This window comes from Pogoniulus pusillus, chromosome 10, assembly GCF_015220805.1.
Source record: "Pogoniulus pusillus isolate bPogPus1 chromosome 10, bPogPus1.pri, whole genome shotgun sequence".
In the NCBI taxonomy this organism is placed as follows: domain Eukaryota; kingdom Metazoa; phylum Chordata; class Aves; order Piciformes; family Lybiidae; genus Pogoniulus; species Pogoniulus pusillus.
The window spans coordinates 35,335,903-35,362,277 of record NC_087273.1 but is presented as its reverse complement, the minus strand read 5'-3'; the positions used below and the strand labels follow the sequence as shown (position 1 = coordinate 35,362,277).

Genomic DNA, 26,375 nt, shown 5'->3' with positions numbered 1-26,375 from the left:
AGCCCAGGATACAGTTGGCCTTCTGGGCCAGCTCATGTTGAGTTTTCCATCAGCTAATACCCCCAAGCCCTTCTTGGGACTGCTAAGCTCAGACTAGGCTCTATCAGCTATATTGCATGCACCCATTTTTATAACCATATCACCTGGATCTCCTGGATACAAGTGGGAGTTAGATGAATAAGAGAAAGTCCTCGCTTACAAAATCCTTTGGGGTCTTGAGGTAAGTCATTGAGACCTTGATTTACACCAGTGTGAACCTAGATTTTTCCATCATAAAAGCCAGCTGGGAAGATAATCTCAAAATCAGTGCAACTGCACTTGTGCTAAACCTGTGATTACAGTAGAGCCTTTCCTTTCATGGGGCATTGCCTTCTAAATGGGCTCTGATGATTGGTAGTAACTGGTGATCTGCATCCTATTTGAACTGAACTGAAAATTCGTTCATTTTGGTTGAAAAAGTCTTGTAAGGTCATCAAATCCAACTGTTAAGTCAACACTGCTACATCACCACCAACCCGTGTCCCTCAGCACCATATCTATGCCCTCCTGCAGGCATTTTATTAGAGTTTTAAGTAGATTTGCAAAGTTAGAGGATGTCATTTTAGGGAATATTGCTTTTTAGTCATTTTAAACAGATATGAATATCATTTTGATACTTACACTGGCATAAATATGAAAACAAAGAATGTCAGACTGTGAAAGATTTGGGCTGGGCTAGCCACCAGACAAGTGACAGAGGCTCCCTATGAACCCCTCTGCCTTCCCAAAGGAAAGAGAAAGGGAATAAGAGAGACTGGTGGATTGGGAGAATAGACTAAACCAGCTAGAATGGAAGAACAATACAGTGAAACAGGCAAACAGATAGGAACCAGTATTGAACTGATGGCAGCGATGTCACCACCACTGATGCTAGGGGCAGGCATTGGGGAAGTCCCAGGCTGGACTCATCAGCAGATGGGAACCAGATTCAGGAGCTGGATTCTGCAACTGGATTCAGGAACACACAGATCAAGATGAGAGGAAGGACTTAGAGAATGCTCCCCAGACACAAGCCATTGAAGAAGAGGCTTGACCCTGGTGATCTCTCAGGTTTATCCTGAAGATGACACCTATGGGATGGAATCCCTTCTTGGCCACCTGGGTCACCTGTCTTGTCACTCCTTCCCGCAGGTGCCACCTCAGACTTCTGCACCCCAGTGCTGCACACAAGATTTAACAGTGCCCTTGGTCTGCACAGGAGCAAGTCTAAGCCAGAGCCTTTCTGCAGCCCAGCCCTTGGCAGTAACTCTCCCCATCAGTGCTCTCAGAACTAGCAGCAGTCCCTGGCTGTGCAGACATGCCCTGAACTTCAGAAAGTGCCCTCACTGAGCAGAGACTGAGTCACAGCACTGACCAGAATTGGTTCTGTTTTAACTCAAGCCAAGACACAGACACCAAAGCCCTATTTTCAGTAGCCAAAGCTAATGGATATATAGTTGAGTACAAGAGATTTTCAGGTTATCAGACACTCAGGTCATTGCCCAACTCATGATGAGGGATTTTAGTAATCACTGTCACAGATATCTTTACTCAGTGAGATTGGTTTTAATTTGCTGCTTGACTGTCTTGTTAATCTACCTTTATACCACCTTTTCTGCTTTTTGGTAATTGGTATGGAATTTCTCCTATTTCTGGTCCTCTCATTTGAGCCACCAAACCTTCCATTTGCAGCTCTCAAATACCTGGAAAATAATTCTGCTGGAGTTGCTCTTTGACTGCTTAGCCTAGGCTCTTATTTTCAGATGCTCAGATGGATAAATCCAGATGCTTATTTTCTTGAACTGCCACAAATCCTGGTTAAATTTGACAGAATTTCCTGTCTAAATGGTAATATGTCAGAATTTGACATGGTGAAAAAGAAATCCCTCAGCTGGTATTGTTGAATATCAAAGTCACATTAGTCTAGGAATGTTCAGGTGCCTGAAATATGCTGAGTGTAGTAATTTCCATAGCGTAACTAAACATGTAGTGACCTGATCATACAGATACTGACTTGTCAAGGGGAGACTTTATTGCAGGAAGTCCTGTTCAAGGAAACTATAACAGTAAAACTATACTGAGCCAAGCACACAGGGTCAGGGAATGAGGAAAAGTGGGGGTTGAGCAAATACAGGAGGTGAGTCTCGACAGCACAGCTTGGGGAGAGAAAACATTTGAAGCCGTAAGAGTAAAGAAAGGCTACATATACTGGATACATTTCAGAGGAAAAATGGCCCCATGGCCATAAATGCCATTTCCATGTTAAATCAGTTGGATCCCCATTTTGCTAGTCTGAAATTGAATAATAGGTTTAGTAAGAGGCAGTTAGAGAACTCAGAAAAATTCTCTGGGAGATGTAGGAAAGAGAGAAAGAATGAATGGTGCTGTCCAAGACAGAGATGGTCAAATATACTGAAGCCACAGCTGTGGAATATTTTGCTTTTGTTCATCCCCTAACCTATAGCTGGAAGAAAATGTGCAGATTCCTTGGCTTCTTCATTGCATTTTTCAACTGGCCAAAAGTGGAACTGCATTTGCAGTAATCAGTCGGCTGCTGGTGCCGATCCAGCTGCGTTTCTGACGGCATGGTGCAGGACCAACCCTGTTTAACACTGGTGTAAATAGGTCACCCCCTTTCCATCTGTTCTGCAGCCCACCTCTCTTTGTTAGAAGCACCCTGTGAATGTCATGATGGCATGCTCTTGGCATCAGAAGGCTTCTGCAGATGGAGTAGGAGAATGCTTTGTAACTTGTGATATAGCATGACCTATTTGTCGATGACCTTCTTCTGTAACCCCTCTATTCTCATCTCCCTTTTTCTTTCTGTTCCAATTACTTTGAGCAGCCTCAAGAAAAAAATACCAAACCACCAAAATGAGTAAGTCCCCTATGAAGTCATGAAATGTTTCCTCTTAAACAATGCCATTTCATGCTTCTGCATCTTAAACTCTGACCATTTTCTCCAGGTGGGGAAAATGTCAAGTTTAAGTGTCAATACCACTCATTACTGACTAACCATTAGTACCTGAGTGAGACGTAGTTACTAATATATTCTGAACTCAATTTGCAGTGTGTGTTTGGAGAAAGTACCACAATCATTAACTTTTCCACTTCTAAGGCATTTTTCCTTGAATGGTTTATTATTTCTAATTGTACATCTCAAAACCAACATCAAGACTATGATGTGATAACTGCTCAGTGTGCTGACACGCTGCCGTTTACCAACAGACTGGTGCATCAGGATGGAAGCCTACCTGACATAACTATGATGAATTTAGCAGCCAGCAGAGAAAAGGAAGAGGATAAAATGCTGGAAGAGGCTGGCGAGAAAAGGATGGAAGAGCCAGAGGGGGAGGGAGAGGAAGGGAGGGTTGAAAAAGGAAAAGAAGAAAAGGAAGATGATGAGGATGATGATGATGACGATGAAGACAATGAGTCAGAAGAAGAGGAAACTACAGGTAAGCTCTGCAAATTGCAGATTTTGCCTTTTTCAGTGGTCACAGATGGGTTTTTCCTGGCCATCCCAGCTCCATTCAGACATCATGTTTTCCTTGTGTTTTTACATACAGCCTTTGCCTAAAGACCCTGATCTGAGCAGAGGGCCACTTGTCAATTATTCAACAGGCTACAGCCTCTTCTAGGGAAAGATCATGCTGGTTCTGTAGGATACTGAGAGTTTAAAAGCAAAAGAAACCCTATCACCATCTTCTTAGTGGTCTGGGTTGGATTAATAGAAGGTTATCTTAAATCCTAAGAACTTCTTTAGAGTGAGAGCTCTGTAATAAAGGTAATAAACATACATAATTAATCTCTCATACTGCATGCTTTCAAGGCACTCCACAACTCCTGATGGCTCTGCTTCATTATTCATGTGCACATTAGTGTCATGTTTTTCACTTTGAATATGGAATGTGTCATTGATGCCAGATGAACATAAAAATGCTTAAGGCCAGGCATGGATAAGACTGATGTTGCCAATCTTGATACTGTTAGGAGGAACTCCTCACATGGATTATTTCCCTAGCTCAATTGGGAATGTAGGCCATGAATAAAAGCCAGGGAAGGGCATTTAACACCCAAGGAAGCTGTGCTGTCTGAAACCACAGATTTAGGGGCTGATGCCAATATTCACAGAAATGTGACTCATGAATAGGGACAGGGTCTCTGTCAAGGCAAAATGGCAGTGCATGGCTTAGCTGCCCCAAGAGAGATGAGCTGAAACTATTTGTCTTTCCTGGCAAAGATATCTTCCCTCACAGTGATGTTCATGGGCCATGAAAACCTTTCTTGGCCAGCTCTCATGTAGTCTGTGAGGTATTATGAATTTGTTGCACTCTGGCCATCCCTTCATGTTGTAAGGATTTGGGAACAGAAGGCATCTGTTGAAGGTTACCCTGTGCAGCCACAGATTCTAGCAGAGACGTGGGGAGCTGCAGCCCTCTCCCTGGGGCCATGTGTGTACCACAGCAAGGTGGAAACCCTGCAAATTTAAAAATGCTGTGAAAGTATTAATGACAAGTGCAGGGTTCTACACTTTGGCCACAACAACCCCAAGCAGCACTGCAGGCTGGGGACAGAGTGGCTGGAGACCAGCTAAGAAGAAAGGGACCTGGGAGTACTGATAGATAGAAGCTGAACATGAACCAGCAGTGTGCTCAGGTGGCCAGGAGAGCCAATGGCATCCTGGCCTGGATCAGGAACAGTGTGGCCAGTAGGACATAGGAGGTTATTCTGCCCCTGTACTCAGCAGTGGTCAGGCCACACCTTGAGTCCTGTGTCCAGTTCTGGGCTCCTGTGATGGTTTGGGGGTTACCCCGCCCCCCCACACTTTTGTATTTGCCCCAGCTAACTCAGACGGACCCTGGGAATATAGATGAAGCAATTTATTTACAGCTAGCAGAATTTACAAGCAGCTATTTACAATATATACAGTTATATACAATTATATACAGTTATATACAAAGGATAAACAATACAAAAGCACAACTCCCCTCCCAGAAACCTGAGTCCCCAGGAGGGGCTCTCAAACCACCCCAACACCTCCCCCCGGCCCTCTCAACCTTACCCCAGTTCTCAGGAAGAAAAGAGGTGCAGCCAAGAGGTTAGGGAGCAAGGTTAGTAGGAGCAGGGTTAATGAGATGTGACCAGGTCCAAGGCAAAAGCAAGAGTGAGAAACAAAATGGAGAATAAGACTTTCTTCTTCCCAGAGTTCTCAGCGTAACTGTGAGAGAAGTAGACACAATTGTTTTTCATTTCACTGCCTGTTATCTAGTTCTGTTACCAAAACATTCCAGCTTGCTTCAAACTAGCACAATCCACCCCTGTCTACTTCGCTCAGAGCATCGCTGAGAATTATCCAATCTAATCTAAACCAATATTTACACTAAAACAATATATACAAGTTCAGTTCACACTTCAATCAGATGTAGGTGATTCAAAAGCTCAGAACAGGGACTCCCAGGTGATGTTGGGTTTCGTGCTCACGTATTGTAGATTCTATCGTAGATTCTCTCAGTGTTGGGCGCCGATGTTACCTAGAACAGAAAACTCCTAACAACTTATGCTACACACTCTGAATTTAAGCTCTCTCAGCTAAAGTTAAATTTCTCTGTGGAATACACTGGATTTCACCATTCTCCTGCATTACCCAGTATGTATGACCAGGACCTTCAGCAGAAACCACCCCTCGGACAGGTTTCCCTTCGCCCGAAGGAGAAAATACCCAAACAGTTTTCCCTAACAGATTCTTTTCACGTACAACAGGAACTTTATCACCGTCTACTGTTTGGACCAAATCTGATTGTGCAGGTCCTGCTCTGTTTACTGAACCTCTACTATTTACCAACCAGGTAGCTTCTGCTAAATGTTTGTCCCAGTTTTTCAGAGTTCCACCCCCCATGGCTTTTAGGGTGGTTTTCAGCAAACCATTGTAGCGTTCAATCTTCCCTGAAGCTGGTGCATAGTAGGGTATGTGATAGATCCATTCAATACCATGCTCTTTGGCCCAGTTTTTCACAAGATTGTTCTTGAAATGAGTACCATTGTCTGACTCGATTCTCTCTGGAGTTCCATGTCTCCACAAGATTTGTCTCTCCAAACCAACAATGGTGTTATGTGCAGTAGCATGTGGAACTGGATAGGTTTCCAACCATCCAGTGCTGGCTTCTACCATTGTCAGCACATACTGCTTGCCAGAACGAGATCGAGGTAAAGTGATGTAGTCAATCTGCCAGGCTTTACCATACTTGTACTTTGACCATCTCTCACCATACCATAAGGGCTTGATTCGCTTAGCCTGCTTAATAGCAGCACAAATGTCACAGTCATAGATGACTTGGGTGATAGCGTCCATGGACAAGTCAATTGACCTATCACGAGCCCATCGGTATGTTCCATCTCTGCCTTGATGTCCAGATGAATCATGGGCCCACCGAGCTAAGAACAGCTCACCTCGGTGTTTCCAATCAAGGTCAATGTCAAGTTCAGAGTTGGTATCAACTTGAGCAATCTTAGCAGCTTGATCTGCCTTCTGGTTGTGTTGATGTTCCTCAGTTGCTCTGCTCTTAGGCATGTGTGCATCTACGTGCCGCACCTTCACTGGAGTTCTCTCCAGCCGTGCATCAATGTCCTGCCATAGATCAGCACACCAAATAGGCTTTCCTTTCCTCTGCCAACCATTCTTCTTCCAGTCCTTTAGCCAACCCCATAGAGCATTGGCTACCATCCACGAGTCGGTGTAGAGGTAAAGGATAGGCCAATTCTCACGTTCAGCCACATCAAGAGCAAGTTGAACAGCTTTTACCTCAGCGAACTGACTGGATTCTCCTTCGCCATCTTTCGTTTCGGTAACTCTCCTGGTTGGACTCCAAACCGCTGACTTCCATATTCGCTTGTTCCCAACAAGACGACAGGAACCGTCTGTGAACAAAGCATAGTTCTTTTCCTCATCAGAGAGATCACCATAGGGAGGAGCTTCCTCAGCACGAGTTATTTTCTCCTCTGGAGGTTTGGAACAGTCTGTGCCTTCCGGCCAGTTGGTGATCACCTCCACCAGACCAGGTCGATCAAGATTACCCATTCGTGCTCGTTGGGTTATCAAAGCCATCCATTTAGACCAGGTTGCATCTGTGGCATGATGTGGTGATGAACCTTTGCCCTTGAACATCCAGTTAAGAACTGGCAGTCTAGGAGCTAAAAGCAATTGTGACTCAGTTCCAATCACTTCAGAAGCTGCTTTCACTCCTTCATAGGCTGCTAGAATCTCTTTCTCAGTTGCAGTGTAATTTGTCTCTGAACCTCTGTAACAACGTCCCCAGAAACCAAGTGGACGACCACGTGTCTCATTTGGAGCTCTCTGCCAAAGACTCCAAGTTGGACCATTGTCACTGGCAGCCGTGTACAGAATGTTTTTAATGTCCGGACCAGATCTCACAGGTCCCAGGCCCACTGCATGGACCACTTCTCGCTTGATCTGATCAAAGGCTGCTTGTTGTTCAGGTCCCCACTCGAAATTGTTTCTCTTACGAGTCACATCATGCAGAGGTTTGACAATCTGACTGAAACCAGGAATGTGTAGTCTCCAAAATCCCACCACACCAAGGAAAGAAAGTGTGTCCTTCTTACTGGTGGGAACTGCCATGGTAGAGACTTTGTTGATCACATCCTGAGGAATGTAACGGCGACCATCCTGCCACCGCACTCCCAGAAACTGAATTTCTCTGGCAGGTCCTTTGACCTTGTCTCTCTTAATGGCAAAACCTGCTTGCAACAGAATGTCAATGATTTTGTTACCTTTCTCGAAGACTTCCTCAGCAGTTTGGCCCCACACAATGATGTCGTCGATGTACTGGATGTGCTCTGGAGCTTTACCTTTCTCCAGTGCATTGTGGATGACTGAATGACAGATGGTTGAGCTGTGTTTCCACCCCTGAGGCAAACGATTGAACTGGTACTGGATTCCTCTCCAGGTGAATGCAAACTGAGGCCTGCACTCCTTTGCTATGGGAATAGAGAAGAAAGCATTAGCAATGTCTATGGTTGCATACCATTTAGCCTCCTTCGATTCCAGCTCATACTGGAGTTCCAGCATGTCCGGCACAGCTGCACTCATGGGTGGCGTCACCTCGTTGAGGGCACGAAAGTCAACTGTCAGTCTCCAGTCGCCCGTAGGTTTGCGCACAGGCCAGATGGGACTATTGAAAGGTGAATGAGCTTTCTCGATGACAGCCTGACTCTCCAGCTGACGAATCAGCTGATGAATGGGCAACAAAGAGTCACGGTTAGTTCTGTACTGCCTATGATGAACAGTTTGAGTTGCAATTGGCACTTCCAGGTCCTCTATGTTATGATGTCCCACAACTGCAGATTCATCAGAAAGTTCAGGTCTAATGGACAATTTCAATTTATCATCCTCAATCTCTACAGATGCTATTCCAAAAGCCCATTTATGACCCTTAGGATCTTTGAAACAACCTTGTCTCAAAAAGTCAATTCCCAAAATGCAAGGCGCATCAGGAGCAGTTACAATAGTATGTGTCTTCCACTCTTTACCAGTTAAACTGATCTCAGCCTGTACCTTAGTTAACTCTTGAGATCCACCAGTGATTCCAAAGATAGAAATGGACTCTGTCCCTTTGCAATTAGATGGCAATAAAGTACACTGAGCACCTGTGTCAACTAAAGCCCTGTATTTCCGAACTCTTGAACTGCCAGGCCACCTAATGAATACATTCCAATAGATTCGGTTCTCTCCACTATCCCTTTCCTCCTCCTGGCTGGAGGCAGGGCACCCCTAATGCTGAACATGGCATGTAGGGTGTACACAATGATTGGTGTTGTTGTGAGAGGAACTGCAACTGTTGGAACAATTGCAGTTGCTCTCGGGAGCTGAAGAAGTGACAGCTACTTTCCGGGCATTACTGCCTCTGTTTCTGCCACTCTGCAGATCCCTGACCCTCTTTGAAAGAGCTGAAGTAGGTTTACCATCCCATTTGTTCATGTTCTCACCATATTTGTCACGCAGAAGTATCCACAGTGACGCACGTGATTGCTGCTGTCTGGGTGGAATTTGTCTCCTCCTGGGCTGGAATTGCCTTGCAGGAGGTGGGCGTCTGTTCCTGACTGCAGAAACATGCACCCATTCAGATGATGCAGGAACGGTATCCTTTACCAGATTGGAAATTGAGGTTGTAAGGTCCTCCTTCAGTTCTTTCATGGTATTCTTAATCTCTGTAGTCATAGTCTTTATGGCAGAGACTAGGCCAGAATGTGACAAGCTGTCCTCAATCTGCCTGAGCTGATCAGTGAATTCACCAACAGTGAAAGATCTTCCATTATCACTCCTTGCTAGAAACTTACTGGCCAAGATGTTAGCATAGGATGAAGGAGCAAGCTTAATAAGCTTCTTCATGAGACCTGTTCCCAAAGGAATATCATCAGGCTCATGTGTGCCATGATCTCCATAAAGCACTTCCTTCACAGCAAACTCCTTCAGAAGCTTAATTCCCTGCTCAACAGTGTTCCATTTCTTGGCAGCCCATGGCAAATCATCTCGGGAAGGATATCTCATAGCCACAGCCAACAAAAGGCGTGTCCACAAGCTAACCCTACCAAGAGGACTTGCTAGGTGTTTGTCCACTCCACTCTCCTTAGTGAGTGGTCCCAGCTGCTTGGCAGACTTGTCTCCTACCTGCAGAGCATTAGCACCAATGCCACGGCATCTCACTAGCCAGCTTAGGATTGGCTCACCTGATTCCCTTGTGTATTCCTTCCTAACTTCCCTGACCTCTCTGAGTGGATCCTTGGAGCCTTGGATGTCATCTTCCTCCTCCTCTTCCAGTTGTTCTGGTGGTGCCAGGCCTAACACAATCTTCCTCATAGCATTCCTAAACTCATTGGAACCATCCTCTCTCCTGGCAGCTAACCTCACAGCACTCCTCTCACTTGAGTATTGTTGTCTCAGCACATCTACAAGGTCTCGCAGACTAACTGCCTCCTCTTCCTCCTCTTGCTGCTGATCACCAGAGGTCCCCTGTCTTACATCCTCCTGCGAACCACTCTTTGTCTTAGCTTTTGCCTTAGCAGGTGCCAGAAAAGCCTGAGCAGCAACAGACTTGGATGTGTCTGCTGGAGGATTTGAATCTTTAGGAGTCTGACTTGGAGGGTTTGAATCCTTAGGGGTCTGACCTGGAGCATTTGAATTATTGGAGGTCTGACTTGGAGCTTGTGAGTTCAGATCTGCCTTGCTTTTAACAGGAGGATTTTGGTTCTGGTCTGCTGGCTGGGGGTTTGAATTGGCTGAGCTGGTGTCATTAGGATTTGGACTGACTGGGCTAGCGTTACCAGCATTAGTAGTAGTATTAGCATTAGTGGGATTATTTGCCTGTCCTCCTGGGATGCCTGCCAACCCTGAGGTGTTTTGATTTTTGCTAGGGACATTCTGATTTTGGGTACCTGCCTGTCCTCCTAGGGCTCCTGCTGAACTCTGTGGCTTGTTTTGGTTATCCTTATCATTGTTTACGTTAGTGGGGGGAACACTGGCTGTGTTCCCAGCACTTGGAGAAGGAGGGGCAGAGGCTGGCAAGGGGGAAGCCGATGACTGTGTTCCCTTGTTTTGCTGTGAAAGAGACTGCTTCTGAGACACAGAATTTTTCCTAGCTCTTACAGAAGCTGGTTTTGAATTTTTCACCAATAATGCCAAAATTAATATGAATATTAAAATCATGAGGCAAATATTAAAAATTGTGAGAAGAAAAACAGTTTTACACGAGCATGTACCTAGGCAAACAGTTGGAATTCCTGTCTTAGGCTGAATAACTCTCATTAGAGCCATATTTAAAGCAGAATTTCCATTGATTGTCACATTATTGACCAGAGCTCCTGTAATGTCCTTGGTAATATTCTCAGAGATATTAAAACCAGCATAACCAAGAATAAAATCACCCCAGCTCCAGAACATATCTGAAACCTTAGCTTTAGCCTTATTATAAGCCAGATCAATGAAATAAGCAACAATTTGACCTTTTAACCAACTAAATACCAAGAAAACAAAACCAGACCAGAGCAATGCACCAACCAAATACAATAGCTGCTTGATTAGCTTCATCTTAATTCCCAGAGCTAATTCCCACTCACTGAAATCTCTAGCCCCACGTTGGGAAAGCCAATTAAAAATGTGATGGTTTGGGGGTTACCCCGCCCCCCCACACTTTTGTATTTGCCCCAGCTAACTCAGACGGACCCTGGGAATATAGATGAAGCAATTTATTTACAGCTAGCAGAATTTACAAGCAGCTATTTACAATATATACAGTTATATACAATTATATACAGTTATATACAAAGGATAAACAATACAAAAGCACAACTCCCCTCCCAGAAACCTGAGTCCCCAGGAGGGGCTCTCAAACCACCCCAACACCTCCCCCCGGCCCTCTCAACCTTACCCCAGTTCTCAGGAAGAAAAGAGGTGCAGCCAAGAGGTTAGGGAGCAAGGTTAGTAGGAGCAGGGTTAATGAGATGTGACCAGGTCCAAGGCAAAAGCAAGAGTGAGAAACAAAATGGAGAATAAGACTTTCTTCTTCCCAGAGTTCTCAGCGTAACTGTGAGAGAAGTAGACACAATTGTTTTTCATTTCACTGCCTGTTATCTAGTTCTGTTACCAAAACATTCCAGCTTGCTTCAAACTAGCACAGCTCCTCAATTCAAGAGATGTTGACATATTGGAACATGTCCAGAGAAGGGTGACAAAGTTGGTGAGAAGCCTGGAGCACAGCCCTGTGAGGAGAGGCTGAGGGAGCTGGGGGTGTGCAGCCTGCAGAAGAGGAGGCTCAGGGCAGACCTCATTGCTGTCTTCAACTACCTGAAGGGAGACTGTAGCCAGGTGGGGCTTGGTCTCCTCTCCCAGGCAAGCAGCAACAGAACAAGGGGACAAAGTCTCAAGTTGTGCTGGGGGAGATCTAAGCTGGATGTCAGCAGGAAGTTGTTGGCAGAGAGAGTGATTGGCATTGGAATGGGCTGCCCAGGGAGGTGGTGGAGTCACTGTCCCTGGAGGTGTTGAAGAAAAGACTGGATGAGGCACTTAGTTGATTGGACAGGGCTGGGTGCTAGGTTGGACTGGCTGATCTTGGAGTTCTCTTCCAACCTGGTTGATTCTATGATTCTATGACAGCATCTAATTCTAGCAAGAAAAGCTTTCAGAAAAGACACTCATTGTGCTTTTGAAAGCCCACATAAAGGGATGGGTTACTCAGAGTGATGGTAGATGCCCCATCCCTGGAAACACTCCAAGTCAGGTTGAACAAAACTCTGAGCAAAATGAAGATGTCCCTGCTCACTGCAGGGAGGTTGGACTAGCTGACCTCTAAAGGTCTTTTCCAGCCCAAAGCATTCTATCATTAGAGTTAATTAATTTTTCCCTCTGAATTATTTAGGCATGGCTTTTGCATCACTCAGCCCTTTCATTACCATTTTCTAAATTGTGGTTGGAGAAAAAGGGTCAAAGAAAAAGAATAACTGAAATTTGCTTGTCCAAAGTCAACTTCTAAAAGTCAGCTTTTTCTCCCAAGTGTGTGTCTGGTTTTTTTACCTATAAAATAAGCAGATAAGCAGAAATAATGACTTCAAGGGGCTGATAAATCCTTTGCATTTGTACAGCTTAGGCAGTGATGTATTTGGGTGTCAGCTACATGTTTCCATCTCTGCTGTTAACTGTAACGAATGATCTCACCGAGTGCAAAATCCTTCCTAATCTCCAAAAAGCTTCTGAAACCTCTCATACAGTGTGAAGACTTTATAATAATATATACCAGCCTGGTCAAACAGATCTGTGACAAGTCACAAGCCAATAAGGCACTTAGCACTGCTCAGAGTATGTATTGTCATATATCTTCATACATAATAGATGTTCCATCTGTTCTGGGATGGCACTAATGACACTCTGGGTGGGTGTGCTGTTTGCAAAGCAACTTAGATAACTGGCATATGAAGACATCTATCATACAGCTGTCTAACCCATGGGACAAGAATCCTGCTCCTAGTGTGCACGGATCTCTTCCAGGTTGGCTGAAAAACTTTCAACAGTAGTCTGTGCATTCTGAAAGCAGATTGCCTCCCAAATGACAAAGAAAATGCTACTCTTTCTGAACTGGATTAAAGAAACAACACACTCTTGGTTTGGCTAGGAAAGACCTCGATGATCATGAATTTCTACCGTTAACCCAGCGCTGCCAATTTGCCACTAAACCATGACCCTCAGCACCACAGCTACACACCTTTTAAATCCCTCCAGGGACAGTGACTCCACTATGTTCCAGTACAGCCTGTTCTAGGACTTGACAACCCCTATAAGGGAAGAAATTGCTCCTAATATCCAACTTAAACCTCCCCTGGTGTACGTTGAGGCTCTTTACTCTTGTCCTGTCACTTGTTACTTGTGAGAAGAGACCAACTCCCATCTCACTCCAGTCTCCTTTCAGGTAATTGTAGAGAGTGAGAAGATCTTTTCTGAGACTCCTCAAGGCTAAGCAACCTCATTTCGCTCATCTGCTTCTCATAAGACTCTCTTGGCCCTTCACCACCCAGGGCTAGGGAATCTCAGATCTAGTCCCTCTATAGGATCCCTAATCTTGGATCCAAAGATATGGGAGGAAAATGAATCCCAAGAAGGTCTCTGCTTGATCAGAATAAGAGCAGAATTGCCAAGGAAAGCCACCACTATCACTTTTGAAGTGGAGAATATTATCAGTGATTGTGTGTGAGATAGAAGAGCACCATAACTGGGTGGGCCTCAACCCATTTTTGTCTTAGTTAACAGCTGAGCCATCACTTTAACCTCTTAGTCTTACTCTAAGGCCTGAAAGAGCAGAAGTAGAAAGCTCCTTGTTGTCTAGTGAAGCATTTCTTTTTACAGTGTTCTGTTTTTCTCTTCCCACTGCTTCTGCTGGAACATCTCTGCAGACTTAAAGAACAAGTGGCACCTGGTGATCGACCGCCTCACAGTGCTCTTTCTGAAATTCCTGGAGTACTTTCATAAGATGCAAGTCTTTGTGTGGTGGCTGCTGGAGCTGCACATCATCAAAATCGTTTCCTCTTACATCATCTGGGTCACAGTGAAAGAGGCAAGTAAACACCCCCACGGTGGAGGCATGTCAGCATCTGCTATACAGTGGCGCGGCCGTGTCTGGGAAGCTCACTGAAACTGTGGCTGGGCTTGTCTGCTTCTGGGGACCTGCTTTGACATCCTCTTCTCTGTCTGCCAAGATGTTGTCTGCCAGTCCCTTTTTGCCACATATTTGTGTTTTATTAGTCTAATAACTCAAGAGATGTAATCCTTCCTCTGGTCAAGCTGACTGAGGGCATCATCCAAGGACGGAGAGTCTAGGAAAGGGCTGGCATGGAACATCTAGAAAGATTACTTAGCTGGGTCTGGTGTTGAAGAAATAGGAGGAGAATATGGTTTTGGTTAGAAGGGTAAGGGTTATGAGATGGTATGTGTTAGAGGGTTGGTATGGGTCAGAAGGGAAATGGTTTGTGTTAGAAGTGACCTTTAAAGATCGTTAAGTCCAACACTCTAACACGGAACTTCACCTAAAGAAAAAGGGAGTAACACCTTTAGCTATTGCTTTTGGTGTGGGCAGCATGATGTGATGGTTTGAGTGTTACCTGCCCCCCCATTCTTATGAAATCACCCAGACTAGACTAGCTGAGCTGGAAATTAGAATGAAGCTTTATATTTACAGCTTAGCACAATACACAAGCAGGTATTTACAATATCTACAGCTATAGACAGAAATAGACAAGTTAAAAAGGTAATACAGAAACACAGCAGCCCTCCCAGAAAGCAGAGTCCCCAGGACAGGCTCCCAACCACCTTTCCACCTCCTTTCCACCCCTCTACCTTATCCCAAACTTTGCCTTACGTTCAAGGTGAGTTTGGAGAATCGGCCAGGGGGGTTAGGAAGCAGACAGATTAGTTACACAGAGAGCAAGATAGAGAGAGTAGGGAGGCAGAGAGCAACTCTGTTATCTGTGTTTGTGTTCTTGGTTTTATACATGTCAGCAAGCCTATGAGTGAAGTAGCCATCACCACTGTTTGCTTTTCACAGCCTATAATCTAATTCTTCTCACTAAAATATCCCAGCTAGGCTCACACTAGCACAGTGCTCTACCTGACATTCCTGACCAGGGCAGTAGGACAAGAGTCTCTAAAAAAGAACAAAAATAAAAAGACCTTTTTTTCACATTTGGTTGGGAAAAGATCATGAGGATGAAAGTGGGTTCCACAGACACTCAAATCTGTATCATCATCACCTCTTCTTTGTTTTGTGCATGCAAAAGCAGCAGAACCAGCATGTGGTCCTTTGTATTCCATGTGTCATTGTAGAGTGGGTTTGCAGTTTTTTGGGTCTAATGCTATTAATATTCTGCAGGAGATAACATTCATCCTAAACCAACTGATAAGGTTTTCCTTCTTCACTTACTGCTTTGTGTCTGTTCCTGTGAATATTGTTGTAAGGGTTTTTTTTTCCCTCACAGTTTCTCTATGTCTCTTTCTTTAGAATTATTTTTATTACTGTTTTTTTTGTTTGTTTGTTTAAATTGCTGTGGAAAAGGTCAGACTTTCTCAGTTCTCTTGTTCCTCCATGTAATTTCCATCCTGTTTCTTGTGTTTTCAGGTGTCTCTGTTTAATTTTGTGTTTCTAATTGCCTGGGCTCTTGCTTTGCCATATGCTCAGTTTCGCCCACTGGCATCAAGTATCTGCACTGTTTGGACATGTGTGATTATTGTCTGCAAAATGTTGTACCAGCTCACATCTATTGATCCCAGCACTTTTTCCAGTAACTGTACATTGGTGAGTACAAGTGCACATTAAAAACGTTTGGCTGCTGCCTTCTTCAGTGAAGAAGAGCAAAAGGGAGCATATCAAGTAGTGTAAATCAGAGTTCACCTGATGTGTTGTTGTTGTTGATGATCATCCCCTCCCCAAGAAGCCTTTAACTCATTGTTTATGAACTGTTGCATTTTCTTTCTAGCCAGGAGAGAATGAAACTAAGGTCAATTTAGAAGAACTCAAAACTTCAGTCCTCTACAGTGGGCCAGTTGATCCTGCTGAATGGGTTGGATTAAGGAAGTCTTATCCTCTGCTTGTGTACTTAAGGGTAACTTCTTTAATAATCAATATTGAGATATGTTCTTATTTGTGTTGAAGTCAGAGATGTCTTTGAAGGAAGTAGTCTGCCAGATGGAAAAAAAAAAAGCCAATTCACACCCATTGCTACTTGGGAAGTGTAGAGGGGATGGAGACAGCAGGAAGCTGTATCTGCTGCACAGGACATTTCCAGAAAACATTCATAGAATCATGGAATCATAGAATGGCTTAGGTTGGAAGGGGCCTTAGATAGCATCTACTTCAACCTTCCTGACAGGTTAGAAAAGTCTGTTCTAACCTTAACAATGTTGGGATTCAATTATTCTGCCTCCTGAGGAGTATGATGTCTTAAGAGAGGCTGTGAAACATGAGAAGGAACATGGATAAGTGAAAGCATTTTCTCTTCCCTTCCTTTCCAAAAGTATTATTCATTACAGTATTTTTTAAATGGATGTCTTTAAATCTACATCCTGGATGTCAGTGTGATCCATCAAACTCCAAGAGGTGATGGGAACCTTATTTGATTTCCATGATAGCAGCTTAGAACAGGTGCCAGTGCTTCCTGGAGCACAGAAGTGCACTGTGGTAACATTGCTTTGAGTATTGAGAGTATTGCTTTGAGTATTGAGATCTCATTGATGCATACAAATAGCTGAAGGGTGGGTGTCAAGTGGACTCTTTTCGGTGATCAGCAGCAATAAGACAAGGAGCAACAGCTACAAACTGGAACATAGAAGGTTTCATTCAGCTCAACAGTGAGGGTGATGGAGCACTGGAACAGGCTGCCCAGAGAGGTTGTGGAGTCTCCTTCTCTGGAGACTTTCCAAACCCACCTGGATGTGTTCCTGTGTGACCTGCCCTGTGTGATCCTGCCTTGGCAGGGGGGTTGGACTCAATGATCTTTTGAGGTCCCTTCCAACCCCTAACATTCTGTGATTCCTGAGTTTATGCTCATGAGAACATTTTATAGCTTCTTGTGGCATTGTTTTTGCTTTAATGTTCCCACTGTGTCTCCCCTAGAACAACTTGCTGATGCTGGCTATTCTGGCCTTTGAAGTGACAATCTATCGGCACCAGGAGTACTACCGATGTCGGAACAACCTCACTGCTCCTGTGACTAAAACCATTTTCCATGACATCACGAGAGCACATCTGGATGATGGACTTGTCAACTGCGTCAAGTACTTCATAAACTATTTCTTCTACAAGTTTGGCTTGGAGGTAAATCATTATATGTTAATTTACTTGATAGTATCATTCCATAAGAGCAGTGTGGCCAGCAGGTCAAGGGAGGTGATTCTATCTCTCTCCTCTACTCTTGGGAGGTTCCACTTAGAGTACTGCATCCAGCTCTGGAGCCCTCAGTGCAAGAAAGGACATGGATCTGTTGAAGAGGAATCAGAGGAGGGCCATAAAGATGATCAGAGGACTGGAGCACCTCTCCTATGAAAGACAGGCTGAGGGACTTGGGTCTGTTCAGCTTGGGCAAGAGAAGACCTTTCCAGTACCTGAAGGTGGCCCACAGGAAAGCTGGAGATGGACATTTTATAAGGGCCTGTGGTGACAGGACAAGGGACAATGGTTTTAAACTAGAGCAAGGTAGGTTTAGATTAGAGATTAGGACAAACTTCTTCACTATGAGGGTGGTAAGACACTGCAACAGGTTACTCAGAGAAGTTATTGTGTGCCTTATCCCTGGGAGCATTTAAGACCAGGCTGGATGAGACTTTGAGCAACCTGGTCCAGTTGCAGATGTCTCTGCTCATGGCAGGGGGTTTGAAACTAGATGATCTTTAAGGTCCCTTCCAACTCAAGCCATTCTATGGATGAATGAATAACCTTTGATTGTGTGATTTGTGAATAATAACTTGAACTGCATTTGACATTTGAATGCTTCTTTCTCATCACTGTATATCTTATTTATAACTCAACAAAAGGGATAGTAGATGGGATAAGGGACACACATACAAGGAACTCCAGGAGCAGAAGGAAGCAGAAGCTAGCAGACCATTCTGTCTACCTAAACATTTCTAAACTTCTTTCACCTGCAGCTGCACAAACATATCCTCCTTTCTTACACTTGTTCCTATAGCTGCCAGCTGTCCTCAGGATCAAGACCTCCAGTGAAGGTTATGGCTGCTTTGTTCCACTAGAGTAAGACAAAGTTCTTTTCCCAGAGTGCTTTTTAGTAGACAGGAAGCACACAGAGAATTGGGAGAGGTGGATGCAAGGGGTCAAGGGGGTTTTCTGAAGATCCATGATGTTAGCTAAATATCATAGAATCGTTTTGGTTGTAAAAGACCTTTAAGATCCTTGGGTCCAACCATTATCTAACTCTCCCAGGTCTAGTGCTAAACCTGGTACATGTCTTGTGCAATAGATCTGCAGGTCTGTTTGCCAGCAGCAGTGATCTAGGCTGTTGGAGCCTAGGCTCAGTTGATGTTTTCCTTCTGTGTGCTTCATCCAATCCAGCAGCAAAACATCAGAGCTGAACTTGCAGAAACAGTGGTTTCTTAATAAATTTCTATGACTACCTGAAGAAAGGAACTCCTGGACTAATGCCTCCCAAATCTAATCCTAACAGTGCTCCTGACCTATCTCTTAAGTTCTACCACCCCTTGCTACTGATAAATAGAACAAACTGTTCACAGCCAGTCTGAGGATTAAGAATGAGTGAAAATTAAAATTAATCAGCATTAATCATTTGGGAAATAAAATTAACCTCATCCTGATGAGAGAAATTGAGACAGTGAAGTGCACTGAATAAATAAATCTTAATGAATTATTTACTGTTTGCAAACATACTTCATGGCACTGAGTGAAGGGACTACTTTAAGTGGAACCAGAGAGCAGAAATGCTGTGGCAGGGCTTTCAAGTAATGAAGAACTAAAGCTGCCTTACAGGAATGGAGTGGATTTGTCTATATGTCTATAGCCAGCAGACATTACATGGTCTAAATCTCTTTTTGTGTGTGTATATGCTCAGTTGCCACGTGAGAATACACTTTATTTATTGCTGTTCTTAACAGTTCCTCTTCTTTTTCACATCTGTAAGTGCCATCAAAATATATAGCTGGATAATATGTACTTTGCTTGGCAACAATTAAGCATTTAATGTATAGACTGCTATGACAATGCTCTTCCATTCTGTGTCTCTAGATATCACACAATGGAAGCCTGCTGTAGTGCTCTACTCACACAGCTGACACTTATACAAGAGTATCCAAAATGTGGGAGGCTGGGATGAGGGAGTTTGGTGTTGGCAAGACACAGAATTGCAGCATGTTGAGGGGGTTAAGGGGATCTCTGGAGATCATCTAGTTCAGCCACCCTGCTAAAGCAGGTTCAGGGCAGTTTGCACAGGGATTGTGTACAGGTGGATTTGGAATCTCTCCACAGGAGACTCTGCAACCTGTCTGGGCAGCTCTGTAATCCTCAGAGTGAGTCCTTCCTCCTGTTCAGATGGAACTTCCTGTGTTCTAGTTTAGTTTGTGCCTGTTGCCCCTTGTCCTGTCTCTGGGCACCACTGAAAAGAGTCTGGCCTCATGCTCTTGAGCCTTGTGCTTTAGATGTCATCATTGCTGAGATCCCCTCTCGGTTTTCTCTTCTCTAGTCTCAGGTCTGTCAGCCTTTCTGCTCGGATATTGGAATAAGCTGCCCAGGGAGATGGTTGAGTCACCATCCCTGGATGTGTCTAAAGGTCATTTCAAACTGGTGCTTAGGGATATGGTTTAGGGGTGAACTTTTAGGGTCAGTAATTGGACTTGATGCTCCCAGGAGTCTTTTCCAACTGGAAAAAATCTATGATTCTGTGATACTATGATTCTCATCAGAGAGGTGCTCCAGACCCCTCAGTATCTTTGTAGCCTCTGCTGGACTTTATCCAGTGTTTCCTTGTCCCTCTTGATCAGGGGAGCTCAGAACTGGACACAGTGCTCCAACTAGTTCTAGCTTATTGTTTTGCACAGGGTTTCTGCGGGCAGCCCTGGCACACGCCCAGGCACTCTGTTGGCATCCAGAACAGTTTATCATTGCTGCATCAACTCAACACCAGGTTGTAAATGTGACTTGTATTCCTTTCCTTCTTTTCCAGACCTGTTTTCTTCTATCAGTGAATGTCATTGGTCAACGAATGGATTTCTATGCCATGATCCATGCCTTCTGGCTGATCGCTGTGTTGTATCGACGTAGGAGGAAAGCTATTGCAGAGATCTGGCCAAAATACTGCTGTTTTCTGGCATGCATCATTACATTCCAGTACTTCCTTTGCATTGGCATTCCACCTGCTCCTTGTAAAGGTAAGGACACTTATCCTTTACAGACTGCTGCTTGCTTTTATAGGAGAGCGCTGGAACACTGATAAGTATTCAGATGAAAAGGATGATGTAATTATTGCAAAGCAGCAATTACATTTTTGTGTGCTTCTCTCATACAGACTATCCATGGAGAAGTGGTAATGCCAACTTCAACTCCAACATCATAAAGTGGTTATACTTTCCAGACTTCATTGTGAGACCAAACCCTGTCTTCCTCGTCTGTAAGTATTTTAGCATGTAGTTGGGAAGTGTTTACAGGCCCTTTGCTTAGAACATCTCAACAGTGCAATTTGAAGCTTGCCTTTTATTTACTCTTAAATAGCAAACTGATGGATTCTCTGGGAGATTGGGTATTAAGTGTGGCTTTGTGTGTAGCAGAAAAAAAATCAGAGAATTAGTAATTTCTGCATCTCTTTTTCCATACTGCATTTTAAATGAAGCAGTGTCAGAAAAAAAAGGAAAGAGAATTATTTCCTCTTTTCTAACTTATTTCATAGAACCACAGAATGCATTGAGTTGAAGGGGACTCTAGAAGGTAATTTTGTCCAATTCCCCTGTAGTCAGAATCACAGAATTAACTAGGCTGGAAAAGACCCCATTGCTGTCTACAACTACCTGAAGGGAGGTTGTAGCCAGGTAGGGGTTGGTCTCTTCTGCCAGGCAACCAGCAGCAGAACAAGGGGACACAGCCTCAGGTTTTGCTGCGGAAGGTCTAGGCTGGATGTTAGGAGGAAGTTCTTGCCAGAGTGATTGGCATTGGAATGGGCTGCCCAGGGAGGTGGTGGAGTCACCGTCCCTGGAGGTGTTGAAGCAAAGCCAGGCTGAGGCACTTAGTGCCATGGTCTAGTTGATTGGCTAGGGCTAGGTGCTAGGTTGGGCTGGATGATCTTGGAGGTCTCTTCCAACCTGGTTGATTCTGTGATTCTATGATCATCCAGTCCAACCTATCACCTAATCCTAATTAAGTAAACCATGCCACTTAGTGCCTTATCCAGCCTCCAAGAAGAGACATCTTCAGCTAGATCAGGTTGCTGAGGGCCTCATCAAGTTGGATCTTGAATATCTCCAGAGCTATGGCCTCCACCGCGTATATGGGCAACCTGGTCCAGTATTTTGCCACCCTCATTGTGAAGAACTTCCTCTTCATGTCCAACCTAAATCTGCCCTGCTGCAGTTTAAAACCATTGTCCCTCATCCTATCGCTACAAGCCCTTCCAAACAGTCCCTTCTCAGCCTTCCCTAGAACTGAGTTTCTTTAAAAAAACCATAGAAGATGGTAAGCTAAAAACCTAATGTCTTGGGTTCTAATTAAAATTCCCAGGGACTCTAATTAATTTGATAGACCCAATAACAATTTGTAGAGTGCCCTCCCCTCTTCCCCCTCCTTTCCCAAAGATAGGGATTAGATATAGGGAGAGAAAGAGAGAAGCACACCCGAATAAATCAATCTCACTCGATTTGGAAGTTAAAAGGAAAAGTTTAACAATAACTTAGAAAGGTACTGGAGGTGGGGAAGTTTACAAGGGGTCAAGCCCCCTAGGGTCAGGTTCAGGGTTACTCCCCCTGGAGTGTTAACCCTATACACCTAAATACATTAATTACTTTCAAATTGGTGCTAAATGTGGAGAAAGCACAGGACAGAGTCTGGTAACTTCATTATAATGCATCACCACTCAAGTTTATGACTGAGTTTTCCCTTCCGACCCCTGCTTTCTCCTAGATGATTTCATGTTGCTGCTGTGTGCCTCCTTGCAAAGGCAGACATTTGAGGATGAAAACAAAGCTGCAGTACGAATCATGGCTGGAGACAACGTAGAAATTTGCATGAATCTTGATGCAGCATCTTTTAGCCAGCACAATCCTGTTCCTGATTTCATTCACTGCCGGTAAGAACTGAGTCTTAAACCCTTGGAAAACACAGCATTTCCTTTTTTTTTTTTTGTCAAGTTCTCTAGTGTGAAAGTCATTCTCACAGCTTCCAACTCTACTTGGAATTTTATATTCATCTATGTTCCCATCTCATACCATATTTTTTACTGCTGTGTGGACAGCAGATAGTTAGCTTGCAGGTAATCAGCTTCTGGATTGGAAAATGTCAGAAGAGACTAAGTCTTCCTAACACCTCTGATTCTTTTCTGTGCTCCCCAGAAGCATGTTCAGTGGTAAATTTGCCTCAAAGCCTGTATTCCCTCCATGAATGTCCTGTGACTCAGAGAATGATATCTATAGGTATAAACAGACCTTCCTTCAGGATGAACAACAGCGTTGGTATCTTTCATTCCTTTGAACCTTTAAATACTTCCCTCAAAGCTTTCAGCACTTCATTGCGACGAAGGGACGGGGAGACAGCTTGATGCAAGCTAAGTTCCAACTTTATTAGGCAACATACAGGACTTACATACTTTGTCAGAAGGTATCAGAGGGCTTAACATTTTTACATATTGAATAGTCATTTTATCACATGCAAAACCATCTCTTCTTCCAATCTAAATTCTTGTCTGCCACATCTGCTTCCCGTGGAGCAGAGGTCTTAGCATATTCATCAGATAAGGACAGTTTTGGCCTATTCATCAGGTAGCAAAGGACCTGTCTCCTTGCTTCTTCTGATATGCAAATTCTCATTCTTTCCTCTTGCACAATGTTCAGGTCCACTCTGACTCAGATAGTTTGGCCAAGGGCTTGTGTTGCAGCTGGACCACTGATTGACCACTGTTACATTAATCTCACAATGAAGATTTTCCCAGGCTTTAGATGATGTTGTTTTTAAGAGGTTGCGCTGCACATCTGCAACCTTAAATGCCTGATTTGCTTCAAAGCAGCACCAGAGGATGGCTGGAAGTCTACTAAAGTGGCTGAATCTTTTATCAAGTGTTATAAATCTTTAAAAAGCAGGACTCTCAAGTTCTGGAGAATCCACTGAAGATGTATCTCAGCAGAAATGTATGTATCTGGCCTCCATCCAAGATGATTTGGAACTGAAAGAGCTTTGGCTATAAACTTTCCTTGCACTTAGCCACAAAGTTTCAGAATGGTCTAAACATTTAGTGTCATAGACAAGAATTTGCTTCAACACTGGTACAAGCAAGTGTTTTGAAAAGTGCTATTTCTCAAGAAGTCAGTGAATCAGTGAAGACAACCTGGCTATGAATAAATGACAAAGGATAGAAAGAAATGAGTGCCAGTATTCATGTGTTTTCTGAGAAGCCCAATGTGTATTTACTGCCATGTCAAAGAAGTGGCAGTTGCAGATTGAAGCACCCTTTGTGAAGCATCTCTTCCCTCAAGAAGGTGCTCGTTGGTCACTGTTTTAGTAGGCATGGATAAAAAGGTTTGAACTGCAATATAAACAGTGGTAGAAAAAGATCATATTTCCAAATGCTTTATATTCTTCTCTCTGGAGAAATACTCAAGCTCAACCATGATAAATACACAGTACAGAAGAGATTTCCTGAAATGTTCTTGTCTTTCCACCCCCAGATTTCTCAGGGGATATGAGCTTGACCCTAAGGGAGAGCATAATCAAAGAGCTCAGAAACAGAAATAAAAACGAAGAATGGAAGTAGGAGCTTTTGAAATGAACCAGGATTTAAAGTTACTTCTCTGAGGATAATCCTTTCCCACAGTCTCTAATGCTGGAAAATTCTCATTTTGGTTCCCAAGCAGTTTTCAGACATTCTCCTGGACCCTAACAAGGAAAACAATAATGGGATTGTAACCTACTTTTTTCCACTTGAAAGTAAAAACCAACATTAACAGCCAGTCACTGAACTGTCTCCTTTAACACCTGCACCCTGGGAACCACCACCAGGTCACTCAGGTGACATCTGTCCAAGGCAGCTTTAATGCCTTTCCTGGAACTACACTGCTAAATTAGGTTAAAGTGAGCTGCAACAAATGACACAGCTTTGGATCTGGGAGTATTGAAAGTGAACAGAAGCGTGAAGGAAGGACCTCACTGGTAAGAGTGAGAGTTAAAGAATATCAGTTCTGGGAGAGACCCTGATAAAAATAGTTGGTACTAAGACTACAGGATCCACAACACTAAATTTGAAGAAGTGCATTGAAATAAGGGAACTAATCTTCAGAAGGTTTGATGTTGCCCTTGGCAAAGGAAAAATCAATGAACTTGTTTTCTGAATGATGATGTGGAGCAACTGGGAGAGCGTTTGGGGATGGCAGCTTGGTGAGAAATTGGCAATGTTGGAATTAAAAGGGGAAACAGACTGTGGTGTAGGGTCAGACAGACTGCCAAAAAGGTAAGGAAAGGGAGATGGGGAAGAGGGGAAAGAAAGAATAAACTTGGAGAGTGGGAGTAGCCTACAGAATGCTTATAGAATCATAGAACTTTTTGAGTCAGAAAGGACCTTTGAAGGTCTAACACCCTTGCAGTGAGCAGGGACATCTTCAGCTGGATCAGGTTGCTCAGATGCCTGTCCAACCTGACACAGAATATTTCCAGGGATGGGTCTCCTACCATCTCTCTAGGCAACCTATGCCAGTTTCACCACCCTCAGTGGAAAAAAATTCTTCCTTTCATCTGGTCTAGATCCCCTCTTTTAGTTCAAAACCATCACCCCTGTCCTGTCACATCAGGCCCTGCTAAAAGATCATCTCTATCTTTCTGACAAGCCCCTTTAAGTACTGAAAGGCCACAAAAAGTTTTCCTTCTCTTCTCCGGGCTGAAAATCTCCAACTCTCTCAGCCTGTCCTCACAGTTGAGGGCTTCCAGCCCTCTGATCATTTTTTGAGGCTTCCCCTGGGCATGCTCCAACATGTTTCTCCTGTGCTGAGGACTTCAGAGCTGGACCCAGCTCTGCAGGTCGGGACCCCTCTGCAGCAGGCAAAGGGACAGAATCATCTCTCTCAACTTACTGACCGTGCTGCTTTTGATGCATAGGGATAATGTGTTCAATGGAAAGGGAGAAGGTAGTCTTCAGAAGAAGGCTGTGGAGTGGTTAGCTACACTCAAAGGAAAATAGGAGGCTGATAAGAAAGGCAGTGAAGCTACATGACAGCAGCTCCTCCAGCATGAAGAAGCATTGAGCTATATTGATTAGTGCCTTAGCTGTACAGGCTCTCACCAGTGTGTAAGCAGAAGCTGTTCTTTCCCCCAACACTGACTGAGGCCAGACACTTTACCTCACAGGGAATTACCAGCTACAGCTTCAGCACCTCTTGGTGCCCGCAGGCTGAGGTCCAGCCACTAGACTGGCCCCAGCCAGGGACATGATCGAGCATGCCAGGAAAACAACTACACCAAGAGCAATCTCTTTGCAACAGGCTGGATTGGGTTGCAGTTAAAAATTAATTCATGTGGAAATAAAATATTGAAGCACTGATGCTAAGACTAATGAAGGTTTAGTGAAGAGAAGCACTTTGATATAGAGAGCCTTGATGCAGAAGTTACTATAGCTTTGGTGGGTGGTTGGAATGAGCTTCTAACTTAGTCTTCCTTGGGCTTGAGCAAAGTGGTGTGGTCATTTTTTTCCAAAATGTTATCCAGAGTGGTGATGGTTCTGCTACTGACACAGCTGGCAGATGAACATCTTGTATTCTTCATTCATCTTTCAGGGTTTCTCTCTATAATCTCCCATTCAGGGGTTATTGTGCTGCCCAAAGCCTTACTTTGGTGCTCTCGGTGCACTGGTGGCTTCCATTACTCAGATATGTGGCTGTATTCCTGGCTCTTTCCACCTTTGCATTCATCAAACCACCAGTGGGTTGGTTTATAGGCAGAAAAATGCCCCTTCCTTCTGTCCTCCTCCAAAATAAATAGGATTTTCCAAATTGAAACTGGTTCAAAGTATCAAAGAGAGAGCTGGAAAGGGGGTGAGGGGGAGTGGGACTATCCCCTAGAGAAGCAGCTGCTCGGATGTCCCAGGTGTATTGTCAA

The 26,375-nt window shown here is 44.0% G+C and overlaps 1 protein-coding gene across 1 annotated transcript in view; it reads left to right on the top strand.

Annotated features, from left to right (window-relative positions):
• PIEZO2 (piezo type mechanosensitive ion channel component 2) overlaps positions 1-26,375 on the top strand; it is a 375,190-nt gene that overhangs the window by 270,175 nt on the left and 78,640 nt on the right. The window contains exons 19-27 of the mRNA XM_064150231.1: positions 2,864-2,896; positions 3,247-3,476; positions 13,975-14,135; positions 15,693-15,869; positions 16,051-16,176; positions 17,187-17,387; positions 20,260-20,464; positions 20,602-20,703; positions 22,203-22,368. Coding sequence (XP_064006301.1) covers positions 2,864-2,896; positions 3,247-3,476; positions 13,975-14,135; positions 15,693-15,869; positions 16,051-16,176; positions 17,187-17,387; positions 20,260-20,464; positions 20,602-20,703; positions 22,203-22,368 — 1,401 coding nt within the window. The remainder of the gene's footprint in view (positions 1-2,863; positions 2,897-3,246; positions 3,477-13,974; positions 14,136-15,692; positions 15,870-16,050; positions 16,177-17,186; positions 17,388-20,259; positions 20,465-20,601; positions 20,704-22,202; positions 22,369-26,375) is intronic.